Source organism: Staurois parvus, unplaced genomic scaffold (assembly GCF_062004578.1).
Source record: "Staurois parvus isolate SC_StPar_1 unplaced genomic scaffold, SC_StPar_1.0 ptg000147l, whole genome shotgun sequence".
Classification (NCBI taxonomy): Eukaryota; Metazoa; Chordata; class Amphibia; order Anura; family Ranidae; genus Staurois; species Staurois parvus.
The window spans coordinates 26,260,854-26,288,249 of NW_028317943.1; the positions used below are offsets into that span (position 1 = coordinate 26,260,854).

General features: G+C 39.7%; 1 protein-coding gene across 3 annotated transcripts in view; it reads right to left on the reverse strand.

The window, feature by feature from the left end:
* Positions 1-27,396, reverse strand: part of RASSF3 (Ras association domain family member 3) — a 229,176-nt gene that overhangs the window by 118,049 nt on the left and 83,731 nt on the right. For all 3 annotated transcript variants that reach the window (XM_089674160.1, XM_089674161.1, XM_089674162.1), the window contains exon 2: positions 4,643-4,767. In XM_089674160.1, the coding sequence (XP_089530286.1) occupies positions 4,643-4,767 (125 nt within the window). The remainder of the gene's footprint in view (positions 1-4,642; positions 4,768-27,396) is intronic.

The window sequence follows — 27,396 nt, forward strand, 5'->3', positions numbered from 1 at the left end:
GAGTACCTGGAGGAAACCTACGCAGTCACAGGGAGAACATGCAAACTCCAGGCAGGTGGTGCCGTGGTCGGAATTTGAACCAGAGACCCTAGTACTACCAGGCAGAAGTGCTAACCATTTAGCCACTGTGCTGCCCATACTTGATAGTTATCTTATTTTCTATCAAGTATGGGTAACGGGGGGTAACGGGGGCTAACCTGGGAAGCACTGTCATATACAATATATGTCAGCCTTGAAGTCCGCAAGACTAAAGAGATTAAAATACGACTAATGAAATGCTTAAATTAAATCCTTTAATGTGTTAATGGATTTCAGTACAAATTTTCAAAGCACTCTGCTATGAACATGCTTTCTTGTCTGGTTAGCAGTTTTGGTCCTCTCAAGGCAATGACCATGACTTCTGAGCTGCATACTAGGGTCCAGGGCACTGATAACTTCGTTCCTTTCAGTTTTCTTACAGCAGTCATTTCACTGTACATTTTTAGGTATGCGTGTAAGACACCAGATTGACTCAAAATTATCATTGTGTGGTAATGTTTTCAAACCTTGTTTCCATAAATATTGTGTAATTATACATGTTCATGAGGGCAGCCATATTTGCCTATTTAATACTGACTTGGGGTTTAATGCCCTTTGTCACAATACAACTCTTCTGAATCATCAGATTCACTAAAAACAATAGACTAGCTATGTAGCTTTGATCCCAACAGTGACTCAGTAGTTAGAAAGAGTCATTACCTCTCTAAGGCACTCCTGTTTCACACCTGCACCCCCCATGTGGAATGTAGGATTGCCCTGCGTTGTACGTGATGATGTCAAGAGACCTCCCACAGCCCGTAGCAGAGGAGAAAGAGGACAATTGTAAAATACCAGCTGAGAATTATTGGCTATCGTAATACAACTGGTCAGTTTCTCCTTTAGTTCCCATATCAGATCACCAATATAGGCAAGTGCGTGCTCATCTTTGCAGACCTCTTTTACGTCTGTATTGCTGTGTTTCTTATCTCCTATTGAAGAAGAATGCTCTATATGTACTTAAACTGACCTATATAGTCTGCATGAAGTCAATTATTTATTGTTATTTATTGCACACCTCTAAATAAAGAATAAAACGAAAAAAAAAAAATAATGAGGACAGTTCCAGAACTGGGTATAAGCCAGTAATACAGCTTCTTCAGCTCCTACTAAACGTAACAAGCATTTAGCCCATGCAGTGCGGAGTGGCTATTCCCACTGCAAAGGCTTTTTTTTCCTCCATCCTGGATTCAGGCTTTTTTCTACAAATCTCCACATTACAAATACAACAAGAAAGTAGGTGAGCAAGCATGTTAAACGAAAAGCTGTAAAACTAAACCTAAAACCAAAAATGTAATATATTGCAGCTTGCCAATAATTAACCGTTTCAATACCGTGCAATTTTACACCTTCCTGCCCAGGCCATTTTTCAGGTTTCAGCGCTCTCACACTTTGAATGACAATTGCGCTTTCATACACACTGTACCCAAACTAAAATTTTATCATTTTCTTCACACAACTAGAGCTTTCTTTTGGTGGTATTTAATCACCGCTGGGGTTTTTATTTTTTGCTAAATTAACAAAAAAAGACCAAAAATTTTGAAAAAAAACCACATTTTTCTTTGCTTCTGTTATAAAAGTTTACAAATAAATAATTGTTCTTCATAAATTTAGGCCGAGATGTATTCTGCTACATGTCTTTGGTGAAAATAACCCAAATTGGGATGTATTATTTAGTTTGTAGGAAAGTTATAGAGTTCACAAACTATGGTATAGATCTGAATATTGATCAATCCTGAAGTACTGACGGCCAATCTAATTTCTTGAGGTCCAAGAATGTCAGAATAGTACAGATATCCCCAAATGACCCCTTTTTGCAGAGTAGACAGTCCGACGTACTTCATAAGAGGCATGGCGAGTTTTTTGAAGTTGTATTTTTTTGTCATAATTTTTCCGAAAATGAAAAAATGAAAAAAATTATTTTTTTTTTTACACAATTTGCTTATAGCAAAGAATTACTTTGCTATAAGCAAGCATTTACCTGAATGAAATCGATTCATTCAGCTTGCTTTTTTTTTTTTTTTTTTTTTTTGTGCTTCGCTGTGATTTGGTCACAGCTAATCACATGACATGTGCATGTGATTAGCTGTGACCATTCACAGCTAGGCACTAGTATACAATGGATGGCATCATGAATGAAGCCATCCATGTATACAACTGTCATGTGACCTGCTGTGATTGGTCACAGCAGGTCACATGGTACCAGCAACGGGAGCCGGTACTCGGATCTGTCATCGGCCGTGTCCGAGGTGCACGGACGGCGACAGATCGCACTGCTGCGCCGCTCTGCACTAGCGCAAACGGCGCATGTGCGGGAGCACGCCAAATGGCGTGCACCCGGAATGGAGGAGCACATCTGAAGCCGCCAAACGGCCATTGGCCGGGCGGCTAATGGTTAAATGTGGTGGCTGCATTAGTTTTTTTTTTTTTTCGTTTTTTTTCTTTCAGTTTTCACCTTGTGATCTGGCCAGTAACACACCTCTTGTATTACAGCACTTACGCTTTAGATGAGGGAGCACAGAGGCGCCTTTTGACAGCAACATTGCCAGTCTGGGGGGAGTGTTGAATGTAGTAGCAGATTTTCATACACTAACTAATTTAAACAAACTCCTGCTGACACTTTATGAGCAGTTACAGCAAACTTTTTTTTCTATTGGGATAAAGGTTTTACATAAATATATACAGTGGGGATCGAAAGTTTGGGCACCCCAGCTAAAAATTTGTATTAATGTGCATAAAGAAGCCAAGGAAAGATGGAAAAATCTCCAAAAGGCATCAAATTACAGATTAGACATTCTTATAATATGTCAACAAAAGTTAGATTTTATTTCCATCATTTACACTTTCAAAATAATAGAAAACAAAAAAATGGCGTCTGTAATTTGATGGCTTTTTGAGATTTTTCCATCTTTCCTTGGCTTCTTTATGCACATTAATACAAATTTTTAGCTGGGGTGCCCAAACTTTCGATCCCCACTGTAAAACGGATCATGATAAGCACCCCTGCCAGTGTTGGTTTGTCTCTGTAACTGACACATCTGCAAGAGAGGTTGTTCTTTAAAAAAAAAAAAACAGTTACTGACACGAGATCACCACATGAAAGCAGAAAGAAAGCCAAAAAAAAAACCTAACCTAATGCAGCCACCACATCTAAGAATTGGCAAGTTGCAATATAATAAATGTTTGATTTTGGTCTTAATACTACTTTAATTATACAAAAGTACTTATTTTAAAAACACAGAAAAAATTAAAACAATGGCCTCCTGCATTTCTTTTATATAGATACAGGGCCTTTTTTAACAAGTACGGTATACGTAACTTTGCAGAAACAATGTGAATATCCCATTTTCTTCTTCATTACTAAAATCTCCATTAGTCGTCTTAGAGCATTACAAAGGAAGTGTTTCCTGGCAAATGGAAACCCATTGGTAAAATCTACTATGCCCGTAATTCTACTACCTGTTTATTTGTGTATCTATTGATTGCTTTGAAGTAAGAATTACTAATCATTCTCTTCCAAGCATTAGGGAATGTCTCCTGAATCACAATGCAGGAATTTGAGTTTAGTTCTACAGTGATGATTTACAAATCAAATAGATTTCTTTTGTTCCTTACAATTCTTACTTCTTATTTCCTTACCATTTCTTTAAATCTAAACAATAGGATGCATCTACTTCCTACAAAAATCCTTCTCAGAATCCATTGAGCAACCCAAGTTTCACCGCTGCATACAGGGAAAATGGACACTAGACGCATAGAGAGCTGAGGGCCAGCCCTCTTGAGGCTACAACCCCATCACCTCACTCCAACTCAGGTGTAGCAAACAGTCCAAAAAGAAAAAATAGCATAGTAAACCAGCCCCAAATTCTTAAAAATAGTGAGGTAGAAAAGTGCAGCAAGAACAGAGAAATGTAACTATCCCTCTTAGGCCCAATTTACTCTAGTGCAGCCCACGTTTGGATGGGCATGGTAGCCCATTCAGTTGAATAGGCTGCTGTGCTTACGTTTCACGCAAGGAAAAGGCGCATGCACCTCTTCCCAAACACATCCGCACGGAAACCGCATGGTCTTTTTGACCATGCGGTTTCTGTGTGATTCCTGTGCCAGGATGAGAGGGATCAGAATGAAGGGTAGCCCCCTTCATTTTAGCTGATCATTTTAATCATGCCTGCCAATGGTAAATTGTCTGTCTCATCCATTTAAACTGATATATTCTGCTGGAGAGCTTGTGCTCCTGGAAAACAGCAGACTTGCTGGCTGGATCACAGATGAAACAGGAGAAAGCCTTTACAAAAAAATGCAGCCATCAAAACTAAGAATTGGTAAACTGCAATATAATAACATTTTGCTTTTAGATTAGTAAACATAAAAGCAAGACAATAATCTCACACCCCCTCAATAGCATTGGTATGATCCTGTTTTCTTTCAGCTTCAAGCCAGTGTTTTAACAGCAACACATGAATATTCTGCAGAATCAGCATTTTCTTCAAGACATGCAGTAAGCAGGCAATAAGTTACCTATTTATAAAAACATAAGAATCATCGGATACATATAATAATAGTCTACCTTATCATTGTTATTGGAGTGGTCCAGTGTGTCGTACGCAGGTGAACATTCCATTAATTTCCCATTCGGTTCACAGTTCAGTTGTACCTGACCTTGGCACTGAGAGTGGCATGTGTATTTACAATCTGAAAGATAATAATCATCATTTGAGTATAATCTTTAGGTGTACTGAATATTAATGTCATATTTTTGGCATTCCCAAATAATCACTCATCAGTACAAACACAATACAAGTTGGAGAAAACAAGCACTACATAGCAAAAATCTAAAAGTAAACTCAGGAGATTGCTTAAGGGGTGACAAAGCCAGGGATGGCTGTTTAAGCTATAAGTGGTCATTTTTCCACAATTTATTCAGTTTTCTATACTTGTTAATATCTGTGCTAACAGCTTAATATTCCTTTGCTGTTGGCAACGATAGAACAGAGAGAGAAGGGGAGGCTGCAGTAAGACCTTCCAACCTAAATAGAAGAAAGCCATATACTGTACATGCAATGCATGCAGTCTGCTAGTGTTCTCCCCTTCTTGACACTTGTGAAACTAAAATGTACTTCTGCGCAGAAAAGCAATTTAAAAAAAAAAAAAAAAAAAGCAAAATTTTAAAAACCTGAAGCCATACACTGCATGAGAATGTGAGAGAATAGGGCATTATTAGGTCAGTTAAGGAGCAGAGAGGACAGTGTGGAGAAAGTGAGTGCAACAGGGGCTCTTCACACTCCAATATTGTATGGGACACACTTAAGGCATTCCTTAAACCTGCCATAGATGGTCTGAATCTCAGCCAGTTCAGCAGAGATTGGCCAATCATCTACTCCAACCATCTATGGGCAGGCTGATTATACCTAATTCAACTGTTGTGCGACTTGGGTACGACCAGCCTGTCAGACTTTTCATGCTAATATTGAAGTGGCTATAGCTGCTAGAAATATTCACTGTGGGCTCCTCTTGCCGCCCCCCCCCCGCCGGGAGAACACAATAGCCCCATGGAAGGGATTCCCCCATCAACACTGAATGGAGGAGATTTACTAAATCTGGTTCACACAGAATCTCAAGCACCTATGCATGGTATTATTATTATATTATACAGGATTTATATAGCGCCAACAGTTTGCGCAGCGCTTTACAATATAGAAGGGAGACAATACAGCAACAATACAGTTCAATACAAGAGGGATAGGAGGGCCCTGCTCCTTGGAGCTTACAATATAAGAGGTATATATCTATATATTATTATTATACAGGATTTATATAGTGCCAACAGTTTGCTCAGCACTTTACAATATAACGGGAGACAATACAGCAACAATACAGTTCAATACAAGAGGGATAGGAGGGCCCTGCTCCTTGGAGCTTATAATCTAGGAGGAAGGGTTGAGTGATACAGAGGTAATAGCTGTGGGGGATGAGCTGATGGAGGAAATAAATGGCAGTTTACTAGGTAGAACCAGGATAGGCTTCTTTAAAGAGAAAAGTTTTCAGGGATCATCTAAAAGGTGGATAGATTAGGAGATAGCTGGACAGATTGGGGAAGGGAGTTCCATAGGATGGGAGAAGCTAGGGTGAAGTCCTGGAGGTGAGCATGGGAGGAGGCAACACAGGAACTAGAGAGCAGAAGGTCTTGGGAGGATCAAAGAGAGCGATTTGGTTGATATTTTGAGATCAGGTTGGTGATGTAGCTGGGGGCAGAGTTGTGGATGGCTTTGTAAATTGTTAGTATTTTTTGAATTTTATTCGTTGGGCGAGTAGAAGCCAGTGGAGGGATTGGCAGAGAGGGGTAGCAGACACTGAATGGTTGGTAAAATGGATGAGTCTGGCAGCAGTATTGATGATGGACTGGAGGGTCGTAGCCAATCGGCTTCTAACCTCAGGACATTCAATTAAGCTTTAGCAATAAAACCTGTAAGCTGATTGGATTTCATGCAGAAGCGCACGAGATTCAGAGTGAACCAGCTTTAGTAAATAAACCCCACTGTGTTGATGGGGGAACCAAGCAATTTTCTATCCCGCAACCTGCGGTTTAAGGAAATCAAATTGCATCATCTATGGCCCGTCTTAGAGGTCTTCCCCAAAAAGTGGTGCAGAAAAATATTATGCCGGTCAGCACAAGGCTGGTATTGTAATAAGGAGGTACCATTATATGGGAACGTTCCTACTGAAGCATCAACCTAGTACCGATAGGCTTATGAACTGGTGTTAATATGATGAGATGCCTGTAAGCTTGTAGCCCTCCAACCATGGCAACAGGAGCCCAATGTCCCCTGATGGGAGCTACTACACAACTTTTATCAAAGCTACACAAAAAAAAAAGTAAACTATAAAAAGAAAACAAAAACAGCATGTTACATTTCAGTGTTGGTAAATCACTCTTTTCTAGTGCAGACAGCACAGCACGGACTATGTTAGTTCCATAATAAATGGAAACCTAATAAGCAAGAGTGTCTAGCCTCTCCTCCTAGCTCCAGAGCTGCATGTGTTTCCATAGCTATCCTGTTTGCTATATCATAAAGGCAGGCTGTAAATATTTGTTCAGAGATATTCACCGAGAGAGCTCAGACATTTCTCACGCAACTGACCTCCATTTTCAACAACCTTAACTAGTTGCTATGGAGTTTTCCCATGATTCCAACAATTTCTGCAGACCTATTTCTCTGCCTACATCACAGGTTATAATACAGAGTAGGACTCTTCTTTACTTATATAAACTGTTATTTGTAAATTAATCACTCACTAGGGAATATACTGGGATTAATATCCTGGAGTATACTCATAATCCAGTAGCTGGAAGCAAATACACACACAGTTGGCCATTTATTTTATACCAGTGTTGGATAGAATGCCTTATACATTATTGCAAAGATTCAGAATTACCCTGTAGCTAATTAAAATGTCTATTACTCCAAATCAGGTTATGAAAATTCAAATTCTGTTTTTAAAGTGCATGTAAACTCTATCAAAACACTTTTTTGTTGTTTCCTTTTGGTCACTTAAATATACAATATAATCCAAAAAAGAAAATTCAGTAGAAGAGCATTAGGGCAACATATGGACTCCATGGATGAACCACCAGAACTCCCTGCAACGTCCACACCTTGTACCTAGCTCTTCTAGACACTCTTTAACTGGCAAAGTTTCATTTTGCTCCATTCCAGGTAGACCCTTTCTGGCACCTCCTCCCCTGGATATACCCTGTAAGAGAGCAGCAAGAAGCTTCAGGCCCAAGGCTTGGGCCCCTTTTTAGCACAGCACCCCCCCAAGGCAGGACTGGGAAGAAGTAAACTCCAACAACACACCCTCCCCAGGCAGCAGTCTGGGAGGTAGAAGACTTTCCAAGGTCACCTCAAGTATATATATTCTTCCCCAACATGCACCACTTGCAATAACCTCCCAGTGGTTGGTCAAAGATACAAATATTTTCTGTTACTCACTGTAATCTGTATCTATGGAAGAGAAGCCCTATGGCAGGACCACAGAACACCTACCCTTCTCCCTATCTCCATAACATAGGGGAAGGTGTTATGTAGTGCATGGAGAGCTGGGAACAATGCTAACTGATATGATTGCATCACTAGAGCAGAGCACAAAGCATCAGCATAAGATTTCTGGCAGGATGTAAAGGTATTTCGTAGTTCTCAAACAGATCTAAAATGATTTCAATTGTATAGATAACAAACCAAAAGGGAGCAAATGAGAACAGTTCATTGTTAGGCCTCATGCACACTGACAATTATTTTAACTACCCTAGAAATGTTTGACACTTGTAAAAAAGTGTGCACCGCATTTACAAGCATAAAGCGTTTGGGCATAATTAATAAATAATTTATTCTGGCCATTTAAATAAATTAACGCTCAGGCACTAAACGTTACTAGCGCGTTTACGCACGTCAAGCGGTTTTTTTATAGCTAGAACACTGCTGCTCCAGGACTCCCTGGCAGTGGGTTTTTTTTCTACCACTAAACTCTCCTGCCACAAAACGCTGCTAAAGTCCTATGCATGCATGAACACATAGGATAACATGCAGGAGAGTTTAGAGGCAGTAAAAAAAAAAATAAAAATGCTTGATGCCCCTAGGAGCAGCTGTAAAAACCGCCAGTAGCGCATAGGGCCTTAGGATGTACATATAGTTAAGGGCCTCAATAATTAAGGACCTTAAAGTATATCCAAACCCTCACAAACTTCTGTTACTTGGTCTGCTTGAAAGTGTTTTGTCATATCAGTTTGAGAAGTGCAAAAAATACCTGATGATTCTGCCAGAAATCTTGTGAGCGGATAACTTCCTGTACCAAAATATATATTATTTAGCCTTGATATACAATATAAAATGTTTCTACTAGTGTGTTTATGCACTTATCCTAGCCATTATGGCAAAAAGACACCATTTTTTTGCCAAATTCATTTTCTTCTTGCTTCAGTGACCATTTATTAACATATTGAGCTCAGGAGAAGCTAAGGACTAAGATACTAAGATAATTATCTTATCTTGATTATAATCCAGTGTTTCTCAACTCCAGTCCTCATGGACCCCCAACAGGTCATGTTTTCAGGATTTCCCTCAGATGAAACAGCTGTGGTAATTACTAAGGCAGTGAAACTGATCAAATCACCTGTGCAAAATAATGGAAATCCTGAAAACATGACCTGTTGGGGGTCCATGAGGACTGGAGAAACACTGATTATAATCAAACATATCAATGGGTGTAAGTGCTGGAAATAATGGCAAGATAGGTGGCTTTAAAGTGGAAGTAAACTCCCTTGGTTGATTTTTGTGCAAAGGTAAGCCTAGAACAAGGCTTACCTATGGGTACAGTAAATATTATTATTATAATACAGGATTTATATAGCGCCAACAGGTTGCTCAGTGCTTTACAATATAACGGGAGACAATACAGCAACAATACAGTTCAATACAAGAGGGATAGGAGGGCCCTGCTCCTTGGAGCTTACAATCTAAGAGGTATATATCTATATATTATTATTATACAGGATTTATATAGCACCAACAGTTTGCTCAGCACTTTACAATATAACGGGAGACAATACAGCAACAATACAGTTCAATACAAGAGGGATAGGAGGGCCCTGCTCCTTGGAGTTTACAATATAAGAGGTATATATCTATATATTATTATTATACAGGATTTATATAGTACCAATAGTTTGCTCAGCACTTTACAATATAATGGGAGACAATACAGCAACAATACAGTTCAATACAAGAGGGATAGGAGGGCCCTGCTCCTTGGAGCTTACAATCTAAGAGGGAGGGGCTAGTGGTACAAAAGGTAAATATCTTCCAAATGTGCACCGTTTAGGAGATATTTACTTTGAAAGAAGCTGGTGACATGAAAGGCGCATGTGCTCTGAAGGAACAGCATAACTGTGCCCTTCCTTCAGAGCCCTGTGCCGTAAATAGCGACTCCAAATGTCCAGCATCTATAGAACAGGCATGCTAAAAAACAAACCTGTTGATCGGCATCCGATCAGCACTGGCAGCCAATGGCTGCGAGCGCTGACCGGTGTGTTCTGGTGGGGGTGTATCAGAACACAGTAGCTCAGCAGGGAGATCACTGTACTAACATTGCATAGTTAGTACAGAGATCTGCTTGCGAGCTCCTCAGTGTACATCAGGCATAACCCATATGGAAGAAAAATAGATTTAAAATTTATTTTAAAAATATTCTTCCCAAATATATTGACATGTATTTGAAATACTACAATTTTGGCCACATTGAATATATATATATATATATATATATATATATATATATATATATACATACATATATACATACACACACACACACACATACATATATACATACACATACACACACTGTATGTTGAAATGCATTTTTATTACAAAATATATTTTTAAAAATAGATTTCAAATATACTGCATTTCTTTAAAAATACAAATCTACATTTTTGAACTGCATTTATATATGTAAAACTATATGTTAAAATTACTTTTTTTATATGTTAAAAAACAAATCGGATGAATGTATTTAAAAAAAAATTTTTTAAAATATCTTTCATATATTTTGTAATGTATATAAGACACATTTCAACACATGCAGTGTGTATATATATATATATATATATATATATATATATATATATATATATATATATATATAAATTTTTTTTTTTTTTTGAAATGTATTGAATATGGCCAAAATTGTAGTATTTCAAATATATGTCAATATATTTGCGAAGAATATTTTTAAAATATATTTCAAATATATTTTTCTTCCATGTGGGAAGGTCTGAAGGACAGTGAAATGCCAGTTTGTTTAAACATTTTGGGAATCCCTGATCAGCAGCTCAATCAAATAGGTGCAGGGCTTCTAAATAAAAAGTGTCTTTAAAGATCCCCCCCAACATACGCTTTCACTGATCAGTTCGCATAAAGGTAGACATAGGCGATAGAACATGTCTGAGGAAGTTGGAAAAAAAAATCCCAACCTGCTGAATTACATTGCCTTGATTTTAGTGACTCAAAAACCTTGTTTGTATAAAGGGACACCATATACACTGTTCTACATGACTGTTCTGAAATCAGATGAATCGTTTGGCCAGCTCTATTCTGCAATATTAAGTCAAATATGCTAACGTATTAGCCCATGGTAACAACACTACCTACACATAACTATGTTGGTAAAAAGTCAGCGTGTCACAGCCTACAACTAGATTACACATTTGTTTTTCTTTTACAAATAGGACTGTAGAGTTCATATAGAGAAAACGTACATACACAATTGGTTTTGATTTGGAAGAAGTTGACTTTTGTTTTCTTCCAGCTTTAGCAGGCCTACAACCTAGGGCACCTATTTAGCACGCCGAATGTGATTGTATCCATCCATGTACATACCCATTGAAGCTCTGTATATAATCATACAATGCATTTAGTAGACAGCACAGTCAGGCTTCTCATGCATAATTTACTTCAATCTATGCATTACTCTATAGAATACAAACAAGACAATACATGCAGTACACAATTATTGTCAGGATGATTATGCAGATTTCATTGTTACATCAAATCAACTATATACTAACTTTTTAATACTTCAATGGATGATTTGCCATTATGCACTTATACATACAGCGAAACTCATCTCCTAATCTAATAAAAGACGTCATGTGCTGTTCAAGACAGTCCGCTCATCTATTACAAGAACATACTAGCACCTCTAGAAGTATGATTAACACTTAAGAACAAAGGTCCATACAGCAAAATCCAGCAACAAAGATGTATACAAGGTTTCAAGAGTTGACCACCATATCATTTTGATGTGTTTACAGAAAAATAATGACCCCTGTCAAGAGCATCCTATCAGCAGCAGAAGTCCGTAATTAGACTTGACAGCGTTTAATCCGAACACCTACCTGGGCTTTTTGTTTTCTTGACCTGGACTTTGATTTTACTAGAGAGCTTATAAATTGCTGTTCCCATCCCAGATGGTGTGAGTGGCTATGAATCCGGGAAGCTGTGCTGCTCATGTAACAGGAAAGCCTCGGTAATTTCTCTGCACTGACTCAGGGAGAACAGACGGAGTGCTGCTGATGCTGGAGAGAGAAGATCTCAACCATTGTGTCAGATACACAGCAGCCTGACCCTGTCAAACAGTGCAGGAAGTCTCCGTGTGTCCCTTGGCTTAGCCATGGAGTATTTGCCTTTCAAATCTTCATCTACAGTACAAGCGCAGTGGGAGCTATTGATATGTGGAAGAAATTGTGGACATGTATAGATTTTATACATGATATATTTTATACAGGGAGAAAACACTGCTTCCTGCACACCTAGAAATCTGAGATCACCACCTGTAATTGACAGAATAATTAGATGACATAATAATGAAATTAGAGTTCATTCCCAACATCTGACGCAAATGTAACCTGATCCCAGGAGCTTGGTAGGTGACACAGCAGATGAAAGGCTTCTGCAGGTCTTCCATTTGCATTCCAACTATGCAGTGAACCACATGAACTCCAGGCAGAATTGAAATTATTTAACCCTTTTTCACTTTAAAAGATCACTTGTCGGTTTTACTCCACAAAGGTAAACCCCATATATTGTTTGATGTATTTTTGGATGTTGTTTATGCACACAAACTAATCATTACTGGATGTTCTACATGTGCACACCAGGGGGGTACCTGACCACAATCATTTCTACACCAGAACTTATTTTTATTTATTTATTTATCGAGTTTATATAGCGCCAAAGGGTTTGCTCAGCGCTGTACAATAGAGGGGGACAATACATGAAACAGTACAGTAACATCAAACAGCACACAAGGGGTAAGAGGGCCCTACTCTTTCGAGCTTACAATCTAACCTTCAAACTACTGACCCCTGTACACTGCCCTACAAACTAGTGACCCCTGTACACTGCCCTACAAACTAGTGACCCCTGTACACTGCCCTACAAACTAGTGACCCATATACACTCCATTAAAAAAATTACTGACCCTGTTCACTGCCCTACAAACTACTGACCCTATACAGTGACCTACAAACTACTGACCCATATAAAATCCCTTACAAACTACTGACCCATATACACTCCCTTACCAACTACCGACCCCTATACGGTGCCCTACAAACTACTGACCCATATATACTCCCTTACAAACTACTGACCCCTATACGCTGCCCTACAAATTACTGACTCATACAGACTATCCTACAAACTACTGACCCCTATACACTGCCCTACAAACTACTGACCCCTATACACTGCCCTACAAACTACTGACCCCTATACACTGCCCTACAAACTACTGACCCCTATACACTGCCCTACAAACTACTGACCCCTATACACTGCCCTACAAACTACTGACCCCTATACACTCCCTTACAAACTACTGTCCTATATATACTCCCTTACAAACTACTGATCCATATATACTCCCTTACAAACCACTATCCCATATATATTCCCTTACAAACTACTGACCCCTATACACTGCCTTACAAACTACTGACCCATATATACTGCCCTACAAACTATGGACCCATATACACTGCCCTACAAACTACTGACCCCTATACACTGCCTTACAAACTACTGACCCCTATACACTGCCTTACAAACTACAGACCCATATACACTGCCCTACAAACTACTGACCCATATACACTGCCCTACAAACTACTGACCCCTATACACTGCCCTACAAACTACTGACCCCTATACACTGCCTTACAAACTACAGACCCATATACACTGCCCTACAAACTACTGACCCCTAAACACTGCCTTACAAACTACAGACCCATATACACTGCCCTACAAACTACTGACCCATATACACTGCCCTACAAACTACTGACCCCTATACACTGCCCTACAAACTACTGACCCCTATACACTGCCTTACAAACTACAGACCCATATACACTGCCCTACAAACTACTGACCCCTAAACACTGCCTTACAAACTACTGACCCATATACACTGCCCTACAAACTACTGACCCCTATACACTGCCTTACAAACTACTGACCCATATACACTGCCCTACAAACTACTGACTCATACAGACTTCCCTACAAACTACTGACCCCAATACACTGCCCTACAAACTACTGACCCCCATACACTGCCCTACAAACTACTGACCCCTATACACTGCCCTACAAACTACTGACATATAGACTACCCTACAAACTATTGACCCCTACAAACTGCCCTACAAAAACTACTGACCCCTATACACTGCCCTACAAACTACTGACCCCTATAGATATAGGAGAAAAAGTCAGCGCTTTGTGGAAATAAACCAGCTGTTAGCACTAAAAGATAAATATGCCTAAACAGTGTGCAAAAATATATGTGAGAAATGTGCAGTTCTCCAAACTCATAAATTAGGTTTCATAACAAACATAAATAATAAAATAGTTCATAAAGTAAGAAATCACTAGTAATAACAGTTCATATAGCAAAGGGTGGTCACATCAGATATTGATTTGATTTGGATTTCTCTTCTGTTCATTTACTTTAAATTTGGTTAATTGATTAAAATAAGTTTAGCACTTCTATTTCTAGAAAGCATTCTTAATTTTTCGGCATTTTGCCTACCTGCCTAAACCATTTGCACAGTACCGTAAATATTAACACAAAAATTGAGCATGAAAGTTGCGCACTGACGCTAACTTTTAGGCTAGACCAAGTTTATATTTTTACAGTGACATTTGTTTTATTATATTTTTTTCTAAGTTTTTTAATGCCATCCTTATTTTTACTGGGGCCTTGCTAGCCAATTGCGCAAAAGAAAAAAACCCAACAAAACCCTCTTTCATGTTGCTCAGGTAGATCTCCACTTCTCAAAGGTTGCCTACCCCTGCCTTAGGCTGGGTTCACACTTGTGCATTAATCCTAATGTACTGTAGTGCCCGTAAGGGCTGCAATTTCTGGAAAGGTGAAGGGACCTTTTCCCTGTGTTTTGCGAGGCACGGCAACCCATTCCAATGAATGGAGTGCCGCACCCAAGCAAACGTGGCCCACACAAAATGAGAAAGTATGAACTGAGGCTCAAAGTGTATATAAGCCCCCAACAATGCACTTTTCTTTTTTGCTTCCCTTTTGAATTGCTAAATATACAATTAAAAGTGCTTTGTTATATCTGTTCGATAAGCACAAACAAATACCCATTAACCCCATAAATTCATAACTGTCATGTTCACTCTGCCTATGTTACTTAAAGGGGTTCTAAACAACAACGCCAATATCAAACCCGCCCTGCAGGCCAGAGTACTTGGTGTCATTCTGGACTCCAACCTATCCTTCCAGCCCCAAGTCCAATCTTTAACAAACTCGTGCAGACTCCACCTCCGCAACATCGCCAAAATCCGCACGTTCCTAACCCCAGAAACCACTAAACAGCTCATCCACTCCCTCATCATATCACGACTCGACTACTGCAACTCCCTCCTCACTGGCCTGCCTCGCTGCTGGCTATCCCCGCTTCAGTCGATCCTGAATACGGCTGCCAGACTCATTCACCTTTCCAACCGCTCCGTTTCCGCCACCCCCCTCTGCCAATCCCTCCACTGGCTTCCGATTGCGCAACGGATCAAATTTAAAATCCTAACACTGACGTACAAAGCTGTCCACCATACTGCCCCGAACTACATCACTGACCTAATATCCAAGTACCGCCCAGCACGCACACTCCGCTCCTCACAAGACCTCCTTCTCTCTAGTTCCCTGGTCTCCTCCTCCCATGCCCGCCTCCAGGACTTCTCCAGGGTGTCACCCATCCTCTGGAACTCCCTACCCCAACCCATCAGATTATCACCTACTCTCCTCTCCTTTAGGTGCACCCTGAAAACCCATCTCTTCAGGGAAGCCTACCCCCTGCTAACTTGACCGACCTCCTCCACTCTTCCTACCACTCCATCCCCCACAGCTATCTCCTCCTGTACCACTATCCCGTCCCTTCTAGATTGTAAGCTCGAAAGAGCAGGGCCCTCGATCCCCTCATGTTTTGCATTGTATTGGTATTGTTCTGTCACATGTTCTGTCCCCCTTTGTAATGTACAGAGCTGCGTGAACTATTGGCGCTTTATAAATACTGTATAATAATAATAATAATAATAATAAAGGCTATAGTTTTTTTTACCTTTATGCATTCCATAGATGAAGGTAAAAAAGTGTGAAGCTTCCCCCTCAGCCCCCCTCTTATAATCACCTGAGCCCAATGCAGCGATGTGTACGAGAGCAGAAGCTCTCCCAGGTCTCTGCTTTCTCATCATTGGCTGAGACACAGCAGTGGGAGCCAATGGCTCTGGCTGCTGCCAATCACAGCCAGTAAGGAGTGAGCAGTGGGCAGGGCCAAAACATGCTCTGTCTCTTAGAAACACAGAGGCAGCTCGGGAGCGAGCATGCACGAGTGCCCACAGAGCAAGCAGTGTGCTCTTGGAGCATGCAACAGGGGAAGGTACCAGGAGTCGTAGTGGGGGACCCGAGAAGAGAAGGTTTTGCACAGAGCAGGAAAGTATGACATGTCTGTTATTTAAAGAGACAATCTGAACCTTTACAATCACTTTAAGGAGTTTAAGCCAATTTTTATCTTGAACTACAAAACTTTTATTTTGTAAGGATGATGAGAATGGAAGGGATTCTGTAGACTACCAAGAGACAACGGTGCAAAGCCGACATCATTTCTTGAAATTTTGGTCTAAAAAAAAAAAAAGCACTGCGTTCACATAAGGAAATTAGAAGCCAGGTGTTAACTGGTTGTTCAGCAGGTATTTGTCTGTACTTACAGGGTGAAGAACCTGGGGAAATGTACATGTACTGCAGACATGTACGGCATATGTTTTTCTTTCTCTTTATTTTGATCTGACATATGTTTTAACAGTCTACCGTGTCCCAACCCTCACCTTCTTTTGTGCTTTCGGATGCAGTTGCTTGTACTTTTCCATATATTCACAAGACCTGTTCCCATGGCAGCATGATCTCCAAATATAAGCTAGCTGGAGCCTGGTCTACCTTCTAGGTGGTCTGGGTGATGAGCAGTGGAAATCAGGGCATCTTCTTTCTTACCTGCAACTACAGGAGTACCTTGGTTTACGAATTTAATTTGTTCTACGGGACTTTTCGTATTGTGAAAAATTCTTAAATCAAAATGCAGTTTCCCATAGGAATGCATTGAAAACCAATTAATCCGTTCCGGAGGTCAGAAAAAAGTAAAAAAAAAAAAAAAGTCTCTTATCTGTTCAAAACGCTTTATATAGTGCTCTTTAAAAAATCATAAATACTGTACAGGGACACTATTAAAAAAAAATTTGTAAATGCATTAAACCAATTAATCCGTTCCGGAGGTCAGAAAAAAGTAAAAAAAAAAAAAAAAAAAAAGTCTTATCTGTTCAAAACTCTATATCAAGTGCACTTTAAAGGCATAGTACTGTACATGCATTGAAAACCAATTAATCCGTTGGTATTGCGAAAAAAGTTTTGTAAACCGAGGCATTATTTTCAATGGATTTTCATTCTCAAACCGAAAATTACATTAAACCGAAGCGTTCGTAAACCGAGGTACATCTGTATTTCTTATTATATGAACCAGTGAGCAAAACCTTTTCATTTATAATATTTGCTTCTGAAAAACAGTAACTTTTTTAGTAATGATTTATACAAACGCAATCAGTAGGTAGGGCTCCTAAAGAAATCATATAAAGCAAGTTCCAATATTTAGCAAGATGGCATAAATTATTTGTTAATACAGCCAAATGGCCAAAATGACATGGACTCAATACTGTACCTCTGAATGCTTTCTACCAAATATGCTTTTGCCGATAATACTACATACCCTACAGAAGTGAGATTATGACAGACGTCTATTGGAATTCCGCTTAGTGTGCCAGAACGGTCAGGTTTTTTGGAATAGGACTAAGACCATATTTTACTCAAATTTGGAACAGTTGTCAGTGTAGAAAAAAAAGAGTGAGCTGTGTGTAGTGTGCCTCGTTCTGTTCTCGTGACCCAAAAGAAAGAGTCTGGCTGGACTGTTTGACTTGCCTTTCAACATCTTTTATTCCAGATCAGTGATCCTACACAGGACAAGAAGAACAGTCTAAAAAAGGTCACATATAGACACTCGATTCGTCTGAAGTGCTGTCACAATGAATACACATCTTCAGTGATCCGTTTGGACAAAATCGTGTGCCCTAAGCCTAAACCATCTTCTCTATGCAAGTGCTAACTCAAATGAACAGGCCAAGGCTTCAGAATGAAGTAGGTTCAGATTTACATGTCACACACACTGCACTACAATGGAAAAACACATTATTATCACAGTGCTTTCGTATCTGCAGACAAATCAACCAGCTTTGTGTCCCAAGAACATTGTCATAGCTCCTGTACCATAAATAAGAAGCAAGTTAAAGTATACATGAGAAATTATTAAAGTTACGTTAAAGGCTCAATTTGTATTTATTTTTTTAATATAAAAACATGCCATACTTACCTGCTCTGTGCAAGGATTTTGCACAGAGCAGCCCCGATCCTCCTCTTCTTGGGTCCCCCACTGGTGCAACTGGCCCCTCCCTCTTGCTGACTGCCCCCATGGCAAGCCGCTTGTTCTTGGGGTACTCGTGTGTGCTCCCTCCCGAGCCCCGCTTATAGACACACAGAGCATGGCTCAGCCCCACCCCCCACACTCACTAGCTGTGATTGCCAATGGCTCCCACTGCTGTGTCTCAGCCAATCAGCTGAGAGATCCAGATGAGTCGCTCCTCCTGTGCACAGTGTTGGTTCGAGATTGTGCTCAGGTAAGTATTGGGGGGGGGGGGGTCTAGGGGGTAGTAGCTCACAGAAAGTTTTGTATCTTCATGAATGGAATGCAGGAAGGTAAGAAAACAAGGATTTTGCACAGAGCAGCCCCAATCCTCCTTTTCTTAGGTCCCCCACTGGCGCTACTGGCCCCTCCCTCTTGCTGACTGCCCCCATGACAAGCGGCTTGTTCTTGGGGAATTCGTTTCTCCCTCCCGAGCTCCACTTATAGGCACACAGAGCGTGGCTCAGCCTCACCCCCCACACTCTCCTCACTGGATGTGATTGCCAATGGCTCCCACTGAGTCTCAGCCAATCAGCTGAGAGATCCAGATAAGTCGCTGCTCCTGTGCACAGCACTGGATCGAGATTGTGCTCAGGTAAGTATTGGGGGGGGGGGGGTAGTAACTCACAGAAGGTTTTTTGTCTTCATGAATGGAATACATTAAGGTAAGAAAATGGCAGCCTTTATAACTACTTTAATGTGTATAATACCAGTGAAACAACTAGAAATGTATTCAATATCATAATAATAAATATATTAAAAAATATAATAAATCACAATAATTACTCTATCCATAGTTTTAACATTTTTTTCAGATGATGACCAAAAATACTGATAATTGTGCAGACTACTAACAAGTGGCTTGCTATGGGGCAGACATAAAAGAGAAGGCGCGCTGACGTTGGACCCCGGAAGATGAGGTTCAGGGCCATTTTGTGCAATTTCATTGCACAGAGCTGGTAAGTATTAAACCAATTTAAAATTAAAAAAAATTACTTTACAATTACTTTAATGAGTTTATGTATTTAAAAAAATGCTGTGCAAATGTTTTAGCATTTGGAGAAAAATTGTGAAAAATACCCTTGTGAATGTTTTTAATATTTGAAAAGTTGTTTTCTGACTTTTAAGTTGTCTTTTGCAGGGAAAATGACATCCAGTTGGTGAATTCTGTTTGCTCCAATGTTATCTAAATTTAATTAGAATGTGATCGTTAATATACATGTTATTGTTTGAATTTTTCTGGGGAATACAGTCGGGCAAAAAAGTATTTAGTCCGCCACCAATTGTGCAAGTTCTCCCACTTAAAAAGATGAGAGAGGCCTGTAATTGGCATCATAGGTAGACCTCAACTATGAGAGACAGTTCTATTTTGGTTTCATCTGACCATATGACATTCTCCCAATCCTCTTCTGGATCATCCAAATGCTCTCTAGCAAAGTTCAGACAGGCCCGGACATGTACTGGCTTAAGCAGGGGGACACGTCTGACACTGCAGGATCTGAGCCCCTGGCGGCGTAGTGTGTTACTGATGGTAGCCTTTGTTACGTTGGTCCCAGCTCTCTGCAGGTTATTCACTAGGTCCCCCTGTGTGGTCCTGGGATTTTTGCTCACTATTCTTGTGATCATTTTGACCCCACGGGGTGAGATCTTGCGTGGAGCCCCAGATCAAGGGAGATTATCAGTGGTCTTGTATGTCTTCCATTTTCTAATTATTGCTCCCACAGTTGATTTGTTCACACCAAGCTGCTTGCCTATTACAGATTCAGTCTTCCCAGCCTGATGCAGGTCTACAATTTTGTTTCTGGTGTCCTTCGACAGCTCTTTGGTCTTCACCATAGTGGAGTTTGGAGTGTAACTGTTTGAGGTTGTGGACATGTGTCTTTTATACTGATAACAAGTTCAAACAGGTGCCATTGATACAGGTAATGAGTGCAGAACAGAGGAGCCTCTTAAAGAAGAAGGTACAGGTCTGTGAGAGCCAGAAATTTTGCTTGTTTGTAGGTGACCAAATACTTATTTTCCACCATAATTTGCAAATAAATTCTTTCCAAATCACCCAATGTGATTGTCTGGATTTTTTTTCTCATTTTGTCTCTCATAGTTGAGGTCTACCTATGATGCCAATTACAGGCCTCTCTCACCTTTTTAAGTGGGAGAACTTGCACAATTGGTGGCTGACTAAATACTTTTTTGCCCCACTGTATAAGCAGAACTGGATGCAATGAACAATTGATCCTAAGAGAAAATATCCTAAGGAAAGTTGATTAGAAGAGAAAATACCCTAAGAACATTCAAAAATACCCTGGAATATATTTTTTTTAAAGTGGTAGTAAAGCTACAAATAAAATTCCCCCTGCAAGGTAAAAGGTATAATGTGTTATGCATTGCACACTATGAAATCCTTGTTGTCACTGCTGCAGAGGCTCCCATATTCACCCGGTCTCCTTCTGGGTTCTTGGTCTGTAGCTGCTTGAATGGCCATGCCATGATGACGTCACGCATGCACGGGAGTCACAGCGCTCTGAAGGAACAGCATGAGTATGCCATTCCTTTAGAGCGCATGCACCAGTGATGTCACCGGCTGTTGCTCACTAGAATATCTCCTAAATGGTGCACGTTCAGAGATATTCATTTTACCTACTACCTTTATTATAAGCTTACCTGTAGGTAAAAATAATAAAAATAGAGTTTACTACCACTTTACTGGAAAATACCCTAAGAACATTCAATCTCAAGAGAAATCGTCTTAAGAACATTCAATCAGAATAGAAAATACCATATGAATATTCAATCAGAAGAGAAAATACCCTAAGGAAGTTCTGTCCTAAAAGACATGCCCTAAATAAATTCAATTAGAAGAGAAAATGCCCCAAGAACACTGAATCTTAAGAGAAAATGTCATAAAAACATTAAATCATAAGGAAAAAACCCTAAGAACTTTAAATCAGAAAAGAAAATACCATAAGAGTATTCAACCTTAAGAGTAAATACACTATGAACATTCAGTTTTCCCCATTCGCATGTAATATTGGGCATTGTTACTGAGATGCAGAACTTTATTTGTCCACTAGATGTCAGTGCCAACTAGTTTTGCCCAACTGTCACTGGAATACAATTACTGGGGGCAGCCTGGGAGATGTAGTTTTGAAAGAGGACCCTATCCACAGCCATTCCAGAGGCACAACTACAGAACCTATAAACACCTGGAAAGAGGGAAAATACATAAGTAAAAGCCTGGGAAGGAGTCAGGCAGTTAAAGAGACCCGCTAACTGAGAAGCAGTGTGTGAGTCGTGCTGTGTCAAGCTGTGTTGTGCTGTCCCGAGTCTTACCAGATTAAACCGCACTGGACTGTACAGTGACAGAGCTAAGAAGAAGACTGCCGTGCTGGACTCTGAGCTTGGAAGCTGATACGGAGCGAGGGCATCCACAAGCCAGAACCGCTGCTCAAGTCGCCTTTGCATTTGCTACACTGATGTTTAAGGCCCCCCCGCCGCCACCACCACCATACAGATTTCTTGCGGTCACTCGAGGACTACCACAGAGGGATCCAGTGAGAGACTTGGCTGCATTAAGGAGCCCTTTTATCTGCTAAGCCTGACTTACATTATATTTCCACCCCTTTGAGCCATCTACACGTCTCAATGCGCCAACATTTAAAGGGCCTGACTTACAATGATTCCCACCCTTTTAAGCCATCTACACCTCTCTATGCGCCAACATTTAAAGGGCCTGACTTACAATGATTCCCACCCTTTGAGCAATCTACACATCTCTGGCGCCAACACTTAACCACTTCCAGACCGGACACTTTTACCCCCTTCCTGACCAGGGCAATTTTCAGCTTTCAGCACGATCACACTTTGAATGACAATTGCGCGGTCATGCAACACTGTACCCAAATGAATTTTTTACCATTTTTTTGAGACAGATAAAACTTTATTTTGGTGGTATTTATTCAGTGCTGGGATTTTTATTTTTTTTGCTATGTAAATGAAAAGTCCCAAAATTTTGAAAAAAAGTGTTTTTTTTAATAAAATTTTGCAATTAAATAATATTTCATCATAAATCAAAATTTATTTCGTTATCTTTTTAGTAAAAAAAAAATCCAAGTAAGTTTATAACCAAAAATTATAATTTTTAAACATTTTTTTTTTACATTTTTATATTTTTTATTTTTATTTTTTTTTATATACTGTCACCCTAGCAGTACAGTGTCACCATGGTGACACTGTACTACTTGTGGGGGGTGATGAAGATTTTTTTTTTTTACACTGATTGCTTTTACACCCATATAGGATGTAAAAGCGATCATTTCTCTCTCTGTCTGCATTCTTGCAGTCATTGAGAAATACTGTGAGAGCTGTGATTGGTCACAACTTGTCATATGGTACAAGGCTGTTGTGAATAGCCTTGTACCATGTGACCTCTGTGATCAGTCACAGATTTCACACGTAGTAAGCAATGATGTCACAAGTGACATCTCGCTTACTACTTTGCATGTGATCACTGATTGGCCAATCAGTGATCACATGATCGGGACCTCCTACAGAGGTCCCGCCCGACGATCGGTGTTTCACTGTGCCCAGGGAGCGCGCACAAGCAGGGGACGGGGAGGCCGTTTATAAACGGCCACCTGACCCTGCACTGCCACCATCCGGCCGTTTATGTACAACGGCCGGGCGGGAAGTGGTTAAAGGGCCTGACTTACAATGATTTCCACCCCTTTGAGCCATCTACACATCTCTGGCGCCAACATTTAAAGGACTTGACTTACAATGATTTCCACCCCTTTGAGCCATCTACACGTCTCTATGCGCCAACGTTTAAAGGTCCTGACTTACAATGATTCCCACCCTTTTAAGCCATCTACACCTCTCTATGCGCCAACATTTAAAGGGCCTGACTTACAATGATTTCCACCCCTTTGAGCCATCTACACCTCTCTGTGCGCCAACGTTTAAAGGGCCTCAACATCACAGGCAGGAGTTCACCACACGACTGTCCAAAGTCACTATGTTCTTCTGAGAGTTCTACTGGGTGGCTGATTTTGAGCTCAAGCTTTCAAGGTCTAAGCTAGCCTCTTGGTCTGAGAGTCCTCAAGGGATTTAGCCTGCTTCAGACTTTAATTAAAATTCTTCTAGGTGGAACCTCTCATTAGGAGAGCTACCACGTAAACTCTTAATACTAAAGTATATGCTGAGTTTGACCTCTCTCTATTGCATTATATTTGGGTTGTAATTATTATACAGGATTTATATAATGCCAAGAGTATTCTGGTGGTGTCAGCTGGAGTGAGGCCTTGCCTAGGGCTAGACTGAGCAGAGGGTCCAAAATTACCAGTGGCTTCTACAGGGTGGGCGGGTATACACACAACAAACACCGCTTTTACTTTTTGCCCAAAATCCCTGCAACTAATTCTCGGATGCTGTTGGATTGTAGTGTTACTTTCAATCATTGACCACAGCGCTATGTTGATGTTAAACACCAATGGGCTTAGTTAGTAAGGCAGCAGAAAGAGCAATCATGATATGCAAAGTGCAGATACTCATAGCAGCAGTTTAGACTTTACTGTAAGGTCAGCAAAATCTTGCTTTCGATTGGTTCGTAAGAGTTAATGCGTTTTTCTCTATACATAATTGAGTAAGCCCAGAGATTGTCAGAAATTCCTGGTATCACATTGAGAGTCTATTTATATCATACATGTATAGTTGAACTAAGACGATAGTGTGTGTCTGAGTCTCCTAATGCAGTGTTGGTTATCCGGTTGCCAGGATCTAGTGACGTAGAATATTGACTGTAACTAGATTTGCCAGTTTCTCTATTGACATGATTAACTTCAGGAAGGCCAGAACACAGCATTGCATAAATTAATAATTAGCTGATGCCACTTTATTTCTAGATGTGATGTCTGCAGAGGAAGCCAGCAGCTCATTACAAGTTTTTTCAATTAACAAGGATGAAGTATTTTATTCTCATGCCATTTGATGCTGTAATACTTTGATGACAGTTCAATCAAAGGTAATTTCTCAGCTGCAGACAAGTTTGACAATGCCAATTGATATAGATTTAAATTTTGAAATAATACCTAAGAAAAAAGGTTTTCATCATTATAGGTTTGAAAATACAGTTTTCTGGGCTTAAAAATACACAGTGGTTACACTGCAGTATAAATACATCTAATCATCAATGACCCAAAAAATGAAAAAGTATTTCATGTGGTAGGACTTTGCTATATCAGAGCAACTGGAGCCTGTATGCATACTCACCTGCCTATCCCATATAGGCAACACTAAAAACATTCCCTGGCTTTCCTGCTCCTTTCACCAAACAAAACACTCTCTAGATTAAAGCAGTATAAAACCCTCAGTGTTTTTTAGTTTGAAGCAGAATCAAACATCTACATATATAAAAAGCAAACAACAAAAATCCTTAAAAAGTGACCTCCAGGAGCTCGAAACATCTGCTTTTCAAGCAAAGCAAATGCAATAATGAGGACTATATATATAAATTTATTTTATTTATTTCAGGTACTTATATAGCACCGTCAATTTACGCAGCGCTTTACACATATATATTGTACATTCACATCAGTCCCTAACCCTCAAGGGGTGTACAATCTAAGGTCCCTAACTCACATTCATACATACATATACTAGGGCCAATTTAGGCAGGATCCAATTAACCTACCAGCATGTCTTTGGCATGTGTGAGGAAACCGGAGTACCTGGAGGAAACCCACGCAGGCACAGGGAGAACATGCAAACTCCAGGCAGGTGGTACTGTGGTTGGGATTCGAACCAACGACCCTAGTACTGCCAGGCGGAAGTGCTAACCATTTAGTCACTGTGCTGCCCATATACAGATATATATATATATATATATATACACACACACATGCAAAGAACTCTAATGGATGGGTGCTGAATAAATCACTCTAATGAGTGCTAAGCAAATAAACAGATGGGCTTGTGAGTTTGTAAATGGAAAAAAGGTTATAAATGAAATCATCTTGGATAAAAAATATATGTGCATAATGGACAAAGGAAAATACAACAAATAAATCTATGGATATATAGTAAAATTTATAAAAATATTTCTGTGTATATAAATCAAATAAAACAAACTAGACTACACTAAAAACTAAACAAACTGGGAATAATTATGAGAGAGAAAAAAAGGGGAAAAAAAAAAAGAACGTAAATAAAAAAGAAGAAAGAATTATTATCAGCAATGATGAAAGAAGCGGTAATTCAATTGTGAAATGTAGGAGGATAGAAGTACCCATTCATACTCACACAAAAAACTATAGGTCAATAATCAGCATTAAATATGTGTATACCAATAATGATGTTAAAAATCAAATATTAAGTATTAAAAACCAAATGTGGATATTAAATTATGAAACAATAAATATCAAATTAATGTATCTTTCATTTGTTAGTTTAGGACTAGAGTGAACTACATTTAGATCTGCCTTGAATGTCTTCCTAATATAAACATCTGATTTTGAGAGATGTAAACATAATGGTCAGTTACTACATAATCCAAATGAACGCACAAACTTACTGACAGGGAGTGTATTTGTAAAGTTCAGTCATTAAAAATGATGTAATATATCCAAGAGCAACATGCAGTCAGAGTAGATGTTTACATGCAAATCCTTCATTACATTTGGATTCTGGCAAAATATACCTTAGGTTATTTTTCAATGCAAGATATCTTTCTTGCTCGTTTAGGTATAAGGCAACCTGTTTGTCTTTAATATATTCCATCATCTGTAAATGACTTAACTCTGCAAATATGTACACTGTCCAATCTAATGACCTTCTGCAACTCTACTCCTGCAGGCGAGAATAAGTGAAAAGACAGTATACTGATGCCCTCCGCTGGCCAAACTATGGAACAGCATTTCCAAAATTCACAGGGAAATATCCTTTAGCAGATGTTTATTCTGAAAATATTTTTTACTTTGGTATTTTTTGAGGATATTTTAAATATGTTGTTCTTTAAATTTTTACAGACTACAGACCTATTAATTATATTCACTAAGAATAGACACTAACCTAGAAGTGACACCCTGTGCACTAGATACCAAGTACTTGGTAGTTCTTTTAGAGATCCAGTTTAAAATGGTGCTCCAAATTAAATGATAATCTGGCTTGAGTTTCCAGCTTCCAGGAGCCTCTGCTAAGGAAAACACGGAAACAGCCATTGATGATTACCATAAAGTGCGAGCACTCTGGCAACCATGGTGGTCATCTGACGTTTTCACTATTTAACATCAAGGTGAAGTTAGAACTCCCAATCTACATAATGGTTTTGGGTTTGTAACTCAAAGTAATGCAGCTATTATATCAGTATAGCCAGGCAACCAGCATTTTCAGAAGGCCAGAGTGGCAGTCATTATATTTCTCTCAGCACAGGTTTCTGTAAACGGAGTGCTATTGGCATGTTAGGTTTCCATTGCACTACAAAGTGAAATCACAAGTAGGTATGTATTTTTTTTAGCTGGAGACGCCTTTACATTTGTTTGCTGATAGTACAGCCACCGGTACCATTAATGCAGAGCCTGAAAAATTGGCTTTTGAAAGTAAGAACCAGCTAAAAAAGTTAGGAGCCAGGGTTTTTTTAGCGTAGAGTAGGCTGTCAGAGCCTGGGGCTTCACACTATGCGATTGCCAATC